At 36.1% G+C, this 9606-nt stretch overlaps 4 protein-coding genes across 11 annotated transcripts; 1 reads left to right on the top strand and 3 right to left on the bottom strand.

The window, feature by feature from the left end:
• Nucleotides 1-1101: 1101 nt before the first annotated feature.
• Pgls (6-phosphogluconolactonase) lies at nucleotides 1102-3082 on the bottom strand. Its single transcript, XM_018036932.2, has 4 exons — nucleotides 2944-3082; nucleotides 2582-2782; nucleotides 2224-2507; nucleotides 1102-2146 (listed from the first exon to the last, which is right to left on the bottom strand). The coding sequence occupies exons 1-4, from the start codon at nucleotides 3062-3064 to the stop codon at nucleotides 2036-2038; spliced, it is 717 nt and encodes a 238-aa protein (XP_017892421.1). The 5' UTR covers nucleotides 3065-3082; the 3' UTR covers nucleotides 1102-2035.
• Nucleotides 3081-5710, top strand: Bem46 (abhydrolase domain containing 13-like protein Bem46). 4 transcript variants are annotated; one of them, XM_018036930.2, is made up of 6 exons: nucleotides 3081-3170; nucleotides 3629-3845; nucleotides 3910-4141; nucleotides 4212-4405; nucleotides 4470-4630; nucleotides 4701-5710. In XM_018036930.2, exons 2-6 carry the CDS (start codon nucleotides 3680-3682, stop codon nucleotides 4971-4973), a joined length of 1026 nt encoding a protein of 341 aa, XP_017892419.1. In that variant the 5' UTR covers nucleotides 3081-3170; nucleotides 3629-3679; the 3' UTR covers nucleotides 4974-5710. The 4 variants fall into 4 exon arrangements, with proteins under 4 accessions (XP_017892419.1, XP_017892418.1, XP_017892416.1 ...); XM_018036929.2 differs by having other exon boundaries at nucleotides 3084-3273; XM_018036927.2 differs by having other exon boundaries at nucleotides 3084-3540.
• On the bottom strand, nucleotides 5707-7575 carry LOC108632385 (SLIT and NTRK-like protein 4). The gene is made up of 4 exons (XM_018036918.2): nucleotides 7473-7575; nucleotides 6320-7404; nucleotides 6063-6250; nucleotides 5707-5997 (listed from the first exon to the last, which is right to left on the bottom strand). The coding sequence occupies exons 1-4, from the start codon at nucleotides 7561-7563 to the stop codon at nucleotides 5721-5723; spliced, it is 1641 nt and encodes a 546-aa protein (XP_017892407.1). The 5' UTR covers nucleotides 7564-7575; the 3' UTR covers nucleotides 5707-5720.
• LOC108632388 (DNA polymerase delta subunit 3) lies at nucleotides 7566-9541 on the bottom strand. Of its 5 annotated transcripts, XM_018036923.2 has the most exons (4): nucleotides 9342-9541; nucleotides 9149-9266; nucleotides 7784-9051; nucleotides 7566-7686 (listed from the first exon to the last, which is right to left on the bottom strand). In XM_018036923.2, exons 2-3 carry the CDS (start codon nucleotides 9260-9262, stop codon nucleotides 7831-7833), a joined length of 1335 nt encoding a protein of 444 aa, XP_017892412.1. In that variant the 5' UTR covers nucleotides 9263-9266; nucleotides 9342-9541; the 3' UTR covers nucleotides 7566-7686; nucleotides 7784-7830. The 5 variants fall into 5 exon arrangements, with proteins under 5 accessions (XP_017892412.1, XP_026675429.1, XP_017892415.1 ...); XM_026819628.1 differs by having other exon boundaries at nucleotides 7566-9051; nucleotides 9334-9541; XM_018036926.2 differs by having other exon boundaries at nucleotides 7566-9051; nucleotides 9194-9266; nucleotides 9334-9541.
• Nucleotides 9542-9606: the final 65 nt, after the last annotated feature.

Raw genomic sequence — 9606 nt, 5'->3', positions numbered from 1 at the left:
TGAATCTTGTGAACGAGTTATGTATATTATAGTAATGTACGATTTTGATTTTATAGAAATTCGTCGTGAAATAGTATTATATATCCGCGTCCTGTTCTTCAAACTGAACACGAGAAATAATTGAACGTGTGTCGAGTGACGAAGATTACAACAGCTCTTGCAATTTACGATTCTTGAATGTTACTCGCATGTGCGTTCTTAAAATCAAAAGTGTACTCTCTCTATTTCTCTCTCTATCCTTAATTTACTTAGTTTTTTACATAAAAAGACAAAATGTAACGTAAGCAGTTTAAAGATTACAAAACCCAATTTTTCTCTGGGTAATAGCATTTACATTGTTAGATACTTTGTACAGAGAAAAGTGTAATTGAACAGACGGCTGGCTTCAATTACTGTTTAAGTTATTAGGATGGCTGCTACGGTTTCAGGCGCAGAGTTTTTGTAAATAGCGCGAGTTTCAAGGGACTGTGAAAAGGGAACCATTTTATGCAGTTGTTGCTGCACACCAGTGGCTTGGGAAGTTAGGAAGTGTTTAATTCCTCAATTTTTCAAATAATTTATCTTTTCTCTACTGCCTGATTGTGAATCTGCCCTATCTATCGAGCACTCAGTATTAATCCTCTCCGTTATTCTGATAGTCTCGCATTGCACGATTTTTTGCTTCCTCAAGGATTTCTTGTATTGTTTTTTTGTATCATCATTTTCTTTTTATAGTATGTTCACTAGTAGGTCTGAATTATTGATACTTCCTGTCCCTCCCGAGACTGCCCGAAGTTGACGATGCAATATGAATCTAGGCGGAGATTTCTTTGTCCCTCTGACATGTGGTTAAGGGTGTATTGGCTATACAGTCAATTCCAAACGTTTATGCACTTTAGAAACGCATTTTTTAAAAAGAAATCAGACGTCGGAAGAACATTGCTAATTATAAACAACAACAAAAAATTTTCGACTTTTCCGAGATTTTTCCAAGGGGTACCCCTTCAGATTTTGCGAAATTTTCGTTTTTTGCCAATAACTCCTAAACCGTTGAATCTACGGGAAAATTGCATCAGATCTTTCTTGTAGAGGACGACGAGATCTACAATTTCCATGTAAAAGTTTTNTGGCCCGATATGCATGTACGCGTAAGACTTTTGTAAAGAAATAAATGTAATTTATAAATTATTGTAAAAAAAAAGATTTAGTTCCTAAGGAATCGACACTGGTTACTGAATCGGAATTACCGTGGATATATTAACTATTAAGTATACATGTCACAAACAATATTCCTGCCTCAATCTATATAATATATTAATTCCATCTAATTAAGAATATACAAAAATACGTGAATCATATAAAAAATAGTCACTTTCTGCTGTATACCTAATATTTATCCGTGTCTTTAATTTTATGTGAACCACCAAAGAACTTTGTTGATCTGCCAAACGATAGATACAATTCTTTACTACATCGCATATAGTCGCAGCTAGCTACTTCTGTATACAGAATTATATTGACTACATGATATTTATTCTTGCAAATAAAATGTAATCGTATAAATTTTCAATCGTTATTCGTCTCTTAAGGGATGTCAATTTCGATATACCGTTAAAAGGAAAGTAAAACGTTCGATCTCCCGCTTTTACAGATTTCCCTTTTCTATTCAAGGATTATTATTTGAAATATACTTTCGTAATGAGACGTATGACATTATGTTAACATTGCCTATGTAAAATTTATTTTCAACGATTTTCGAAGCTGCTGGATAAACTAAATAAAAAATAAAGACTTCATGCAAAAATGCTCTTCACTGTATTTTACATCCGATGGAATGTTTGTATACATTTAAACGTGGAAAAAACAACAAAAACTTATTAAAATGCATAATAAAACAAATATTCATTTTCAAGTAATAAATTACGAAAAATCCTCCCGATCTTCTTCTATTAGCTATTTCAAGCAGGATGCATGTGTATACAAAAGTAAGCTCAAAAAGATTTGCTGAGCATCAAGGACGAGATAGTATGGAATGTCATAAGTTCACTGAATTTCCTTAAGCTGCCTCTAATAATTCCGCAGCAGCCTTGTCTAAAATCCAATATAACTCTCCGTTCTGCGGTTGCACGCGAGCGGCTGGTAAATTTTCTCTGTCTTGTAAAATTCTCTGCGATATATGAAATATTTTCAATGTCTTGTACTGCTACATGTAAATTAATAATTAAATTTAACTCGAATAATCACCTTGACAACATCTGCTTTGCTAGCTCCAATAACAGCAAATATACATTTCTTCGCGTTGTTTATTACCGGAAGAGTAAGGGTGATTCTAGATGGAGGTGGTTTGGGAGAATCATTGACAGGACATACCCACAAACTGGATTCGTTTAATATTTTGTGTCCAGGGAATAGAGAACAAGTATGACCATCTGGTCCCAGTCCCAGAAGTAGTACATCAAAGCATGGAACTCGATCGGGTGGGAAATACACAGACATCTTCTTTATATAATCTTTCGCTGCATCTTCAGCTATAAGTAACAATTAATTAGTACGATAGCATATGAACGGTATCCTTGTCTGGCAGAAACAGTCATTATCTTACCAGATAAATCAGGATCTATCTTTATAAATTGATCTTCAGTCACTGGTACCTTCCCAATGAACTTCGATTTGTACTCCCCATACGTGGAATCGTTGCTATCAAAAGGAACAACTCTTTCATCGCAGAAGAAGAATCTCCATCTACTCCAATCGGTCGTGATGCTGGGTAAAGACTTTGCCAATAAGTTCACCAAAGATCCTCCTGAAGAAAGCAACGTTACGTGACTAGGTAAAAATTGAAGATACATATTGGTTGTAAAAGTTTTTAATAACATACACGAATGTAGAAACATCGTGCGCCTTACGGTGTAATTTCTTGTTTAATCAAGTGAAATTAATGATGATTAATGAGAAGTAGTTTACCTGATAATCCGACTTTGAACGTATCGCCAGTCGCGAGTGCCTCCACGGCACTCGTTTGCAGAAGATTAGACAAACATGACACCACGAGTCCGTCCCGTGGCTCGATCAGAATTTTCTCCATTATTTCTAACAGCTTTTTAGAGAGTAACCGGACTCGGTAACTGTGAAACAAAGTGGAGGAACTCGGTACGTGCTGCGGGACTCGTGCCGAGTTACAAAGACCTAAGGTAGTATTAGTTATGATTAGTTATATAGTATTGGTTAACAGTAATCAGAATACAGCATTGGACCTTCGCAATGACACGTGATAAACTCACGATACCATCTTCCGTAAGTTACTATGAACGCGCGAGTTGTACTCGAATATATTCCCACGGAACCAATGTTATGAAGTAAAAACTATTTGTTGTGACAAACAGGAAAAAAAGTAGTACTTTATGCATAATATTTACATTCGCCGAAACTGTAACCTAGGCCCGATCACGAAGCGGCAATATCAATCCATGATTATCATTTAAAGTAGAGCAGCATGTAAACTCCGTTTTAATAAATTCATTCGAAGAACAAAATTCATTTAATTGTCAACTCGAATTCATGGTTCGTCGACCAACCGCTGATACAAATAGCAGATTACAATCTGTACCAAAATTCGCAAAGTGTTAATATTACAAAATGCATGCCGTAGCGGATGCAGGAGTGCTCTAAATGACAGTTGATCCTTGGGAGAAGCTGCACCATGTCGTTTTGTATGCGACTCGCTCGCAGTAAACCTATCCGTCTGTTAGGAAGCGTAGCTATGAAATGCTGGGCTTTCTTTGGGACTTACATTCTCGCCTGTTTCCTCCTCTATTGGCTGTACGGTGGAATTTTTACTTTCTTCCTACTCTGTTTTGCTACGACAGGTACAAATTCCTTGTAAAAGTATTTAATGCTCTCAATGCCTCGCATAACTCGATCTGTTTGCAGGTATATTGTATCACAGGGAAGATCAACTTGTATATCGTCCAGAATGGCCAGCTAATTCTAGGGTATATGTTCCTGCACCTTCCATATATAATTTACCTTATCAGAGTATTTATATTAGATCAGGGGATGGTACGATGTTACACATGTTCTATATTCCTCAACCAGAGGATAGAGCGAAGAAGGTGCCTACTTTATTATTTCTCCATGGCAATGCTGGCAATGTAGGGCATAGGTCAGTGCTTTCAGCATCTCGCTTAGCATCCTTTACTTCAAAATATCAAGTAGAGATCGGGGAATTTCAGGCTCAAAAATGCAGTGGGATTGTATCATACTGTTCAGTGTAATATATTGATGTTAGAGTACAGGGGCTATGGCTTGTCTCAAGGTTCACCATCCGAAGAAGGTTTATACATGGATGCCTGTGCTGGAATTGATTATTTGTTCAGTAGAAACGATATAAATACGAAAGAGATAATCGTATACGGTAGATCACTAGGTACAGATCTTTAATTTGGTCAAACGGTACCATAGCGTTGCTTAACGTTTAGATGTTTATTAAGGTGGAGCAGTAGCCATCGATTTAGCTGCAAAGCCAGAGAACTCCCAAAGAATTTGGTGTCTTATTCTTGAGAACACTTTTACCAGTATTCCTGACATGGCTACGTTCCTTTTTGGAGTAAGATGTTTACACTATCTCCCCCTTTTTCTATATAAAAATAAGGTAAGCTAATTAGTTCTCGAAATCAATCTTCCACCTCTTACATTCGAATCTAACATATTATATATTATAGTATTTGTCCATTCACAAAGTGCGGTCGCTAACGGTGCCTACGTTATTTATTTCTGGTCAGGCGGACACGCTAGTGCCTCCGTACATGATGAGTCGTCTTTACCAGAATTGTCGAAGTCCGTATAAAAAGAATCTCCAGATCAGGGGAGGGACGCACAACGAAACCTGGTGCCAGCCAGGCTATTACAAAAATCTATGTAATTTCTTAAACGAATTGAGAGAAAAGCCTCCGGCTCAAGTAACGTCCAGTCATTGGCATATAGACGACATATGATCGCCGAAGTTCAAAGCTCAATATTTAGGTCAGTCTACACTTAAAATAACATAATTTTGACGTACTCGAATGTTCGTTTACAAATTTGCATTGTGATGGATTTTATTAAGAGCATAACTTGTAATTAGACTGCGGATTTTTGTAGCTGTAGAAAAAAATATGAAAAGTGCATAGTACTATTTTTAATTTCATTACCTAAACTGAAATTACTCTGCATAAAAATTCGTAGTCTACTTATAACAAAAGGGGATCAATGTCATACCTAAAAATTTAGATCAAACATCTTAAATCCTTCCAATAGATAATATTGAAAGAACGTTCAAATAATTTTAGTTAACTATTTTCATCGAAAAACGGCTGTTTCATTAATAATATAATGTCTTGAATTGTACGAACGCTGATATATTTATACGTGTGAATTTATATAAGAATACGTATTTGTTATTTTAATATAAATATTATACGGGGCATGACTGGGCGTGTGTATGTTTATATAATGGACGCGTGTGTACCGTACGTAAATTGTAATTAAAATCTTATTTATTTCCTTTAACAATCAAGGATTTTCAATATCGAATTGCATAACTAAAGCTTGGAGTATAAATTATTTCGAAGCGATACAAGTTATTTATATTGTTGTTAATTAAAAGTTAATGAAGAAAGATTTTTCGGAATGAAAGTTGAATGAAGTGATGAATTGAAACGTGTGTAAAGCAAATAAATTTCTATACGAAGAAGGGAGGAAGTTTAAAACTTTCTGTTGACTCTCCGCCTTCTCATGGCTATTCTCTGCGTCCAGACGATGCCTCCCACTATCAAAATTGTTAACACAGTCGTAGCTAATCCTACGACGATTAACAGACCCGTACTCGAATCGAATTTCACTGTTTCATTCTCTACTGCGCTGGCGACTTTCACCACGAGATCTTCGTTAAAATGCGTCGCATTGCTACAGAAAATCGCCTCTTTCCATCCGTACCAATGCACCATTCTCACGTTCGATAATGCAGAAGGCCAAGTACATCTTTAACAAAAATTATGATCAGACACATTTTATATTCGACATATTTTAGGATTTAAATTTTATACCTCAAGTCATCCAAAAGCTCAGGCTGGCTAGAATAAAGTCTCGGTACCAAATCATTCAACATCCACTGTAGTTCGCAATTGCATCTAAATGGATTCCCTTGTAGATTAATGCTGTTCGTTTTCTTAATCCCATTGTGATCAATCAATTTTTGCGACACGAAAACTAGATGATTATTACTCAAATCTAACTACAAAAAGCGAAAAGATGTTTTAACTATTCCCAAGAGAATATTTTCACATATAATTGTACAACTTACTGAACACAAATTCATAGTCGTGAAAGCGTGTTCGTCAATCAGAGTCAATAACTTGTTGTTAGATATAGTGAGATTGATACAATCGTTAGCCGGTGATCGTAAATTCCGAAACACGTCCGTATCGATAGATTCCAACGTATTTATGTGACTTGCGATGAAAGAATTCAATTTTAACTCCGTGGAGATCGTCAAGTTTTTAATAGGATTCTCGCTGATATTAAGTTTCTCCAATAATGGTAAATTTTTAATAGATATCGTTTCGGGAATAGAAGTTAGTTGATTGTTAGATATATCTAAGGTTCTCAAGTTTTCCAAAAGAATATTTGGAAAATTGGACAACGCGTTTCCTCTAATATTAAGATGATGTATACTGTTAATCTTTAGATTTTCTATTTTAGAAATGTTGTTGTATTCTATATTTAATACCTCGAGTTGAGGTATATCGAGAAGCATTTCTCTGATTTCGTTATATCCAGAGTGCAATTGAATTAACGTGTTCGGCAACGTTTGAATTTTCAGTTCGGTGAGTAAGTTATTATTTATATAAAGTATGTCCAAAGATTTGAACTGCATTAAATTGCCGCTTGATAAATAATGAATTCTGTTAAAGGACAAATCTAAATAACGTAGATTTTGTAACGTGTTGGGAAATCCTTCAGGCAGGCCGGATAGGGAGTTATGCGAAAGATCGAGCTCAGTGATCCTCGTAATTCTTTTGTTCGTCATATGTTCTATCGAGTCCATTTGATTACGACTAAGATTTAAGTGCATCAGCATCGGAAGCACTTCTAGTAAAGAGTCGTCGAAAATTCTTAATCTGTTCTTAGAAAGATTTAAATCCTCAAGATTTTCCAAGCCGATGAACATTACTGTATACACTCTTTCTATAGCGTTCTCCGACAGATCCAATCTTCTCAAATATTTTAATTTCGTTAATAAGTTCCTCGGGAAATTGGTGGTAATATTGTTATTCGATAAAACAAGCTTGTGCACTCTTTGCTGGCGATTTAAAGTCAATAAATCAGAATTAAGGACGTCATTGTTGACTAGATCTTTCCCATTGCAGTTAATCTGCACCGCGTTCGCTGTAATATATGACATATAATTTCACTCATATTCAATTGCTACATAAAGAAAGAGTTTCTTCACTTACGTGTGCACAAACAAGTTGAACATATGTCACATACAGATGCCTGTATCGCGCACAGGAAATATAATCCGGTTAGAAATAAATAAAGCGACATTGTGACAATTGAACAAATTATATTTAAACGTAAGGCACTTTATACTTGTACACTTTAACAGATATTACTCATATGCACGGTCTAGCGTGTAGATGATATCACTTTTGATAGCTTATCAGATAACTATATTTGGGGAGAGAATAAGCATTAATATCTCATGTGAGAATTTCATAGAAAATACTTTCGATTTTAAGATAAGACTTGCATTAGTAATTCTTACCAGTTCTTATTCTTGTAGTTCGCGTGCAATGATAGTGTCTAAAGAGACTAAGATTTTTTAAAGAAGTTCATCAAAGAAGTCTGTTTAGTATTCTTCTTTGTTTTCGAGTCAGCTTTAGATTTCAGCTTCACTTCCGGTTCCGGTTCCGGTTCTTCCTCAGAGCAACTTTCATAAACATGCACTTTCTTCGTAACAAGGAAGCCATCCTCTTCAAACGTTTTGTCCACCAGTTTTAAAACCTTGCGTTTTCCAAATTCCACTTTGTGTTTGGGAGGCGAAGGTGAGCGTTCCTTTGGAGGTGAAACGCGTTCGGGCGAAGGCGGCAACTCATCTTCTTTTTCTTCTTCTTGATCAGATCCAGACTCGCTGGAATCACTCTGAATCGCAATACGCTTCCTTCTCTTTGCAGTGCTGTTCACCTCCTTGCTTCGATTACGTTTTCTGCCACGAACATTTTTAGGTTTATTCGTGTTCTTCACTGTTTCTTCCGGTATCTTCTCTTCCTTTCTCGGGCTCGTAATATGGTTCTTCTCAAAAGAATTTGTAGCTTTGTTATTCTCAGAAAAATCCGCAGTCTTACTCTTCTGAGTAGAATCTTCGTTTGCTTGGCTTTTGCCCTGTTGCAGGAAGCTACTCAATCCACCCTTTTGTGGAGCTTTCTTTGATACCTTTGCAGTGTTCTTTGACGTTTCCTTCGTTTGATTAGAAGATTCTATTTCCATTTTATCAGCGCTGGACGCTGCAGGTGGATTCTTCTGCTTATTAACAGTTTTCCCAAATAAATTATTGAATCCTTTCTTATCTGCACCCTTCTTTTTGTCCTGTTTCTTTTCCTCTGGACTTGCTACCTTTTCTTTATCACATTCTTGTACCTTCTCTCGTGAGACAGGTTGTATTTGATTGGCTGCAGCACCCCAACATAATTTGTGAACTTCTTCGTCGGTACGCACATTGTTTTCAATGCATTTGATTGCACTGTACTTGACATCCCCCTTATCAGTGAGTCCAAGCAATTGTATGTCTGGGAGTACCTTCTGAATACTGTAAACATGTTCAGATATGACTTGCCTATACTTCTTCTTAGCTGCATCCAAATCTTTCTGCCTCACGACTTGTACATGCATCCCATCATCTTCCGAAATGCCAATCAATAACACAGTGCAATCAAAGTCTTTGTCATCTTTATACTTCTGCCAGAATTCCCATAATATTTGCTTGGCCACATTAACATGAACCTCCAATTCCTTACTCAACCAGCAGTAAGTTACCTAAAATTATATCAAAACAATTCATTTGTTGGGCACTCTCCTGTATTGTTTGATGCACGCTAACGTGTAATTATTAATACAGAATAAGTTACGGTACAAGTTTATGATTACGAATAAAGATGACCTCGTGAAAGGTACTCACGATTTTATCATTATCGAATACGTATCCTCCAACGGTTTCTAGATATTCGTTTAAGCGGTCAATCATCATGTTCCTTAAGAATAAATATCAATAAATATAAATTAAAGATTCGTAGCAAAGTTTGAGTCTTTTATACGCACTTATTTACCTGAGGTTTCTTTAAATCGGTCCAGAAAGTTGTATTGCCGCTTTTCACTCTCACCCGGGCGCTACCGGCGCTACTACCACATGGTCCATGTATTATCGCAATTTTATTAGACTCAAAAAATGGGATGTTTAATAGGTTAAATGGTTATTTATAATTAGTTAGTACCACTTCGAATATTTTCTAGATACAGAGAAAATTTATATCATCCTGTTACAGACTTTTGACTTTTTTATCTCGTTCCGACCAATCACAAACTGAGTGGATG

This window comes from Ceratina calcarata, unplaced genomic scaffold, assembly GCF_001652005.2.
Source record: "Ceratina calcarata isolate Rehan_Ccalc_2016 unplaced genomic scaffold, ASM165200v1 scaffold154.2, whole genome shotgun sequence".
Classification (NCBI taxonomy): Eukaryota; Metazoa; Arthropoda; class Insecta; order Hymenoptera; family Apidae; genus Ceratina; species Ceratina calcarata.
Note: the sequence above shows the minus strand (reverse complement) of the source record. Positions and strands in the feature narration are given on the sequence as shown.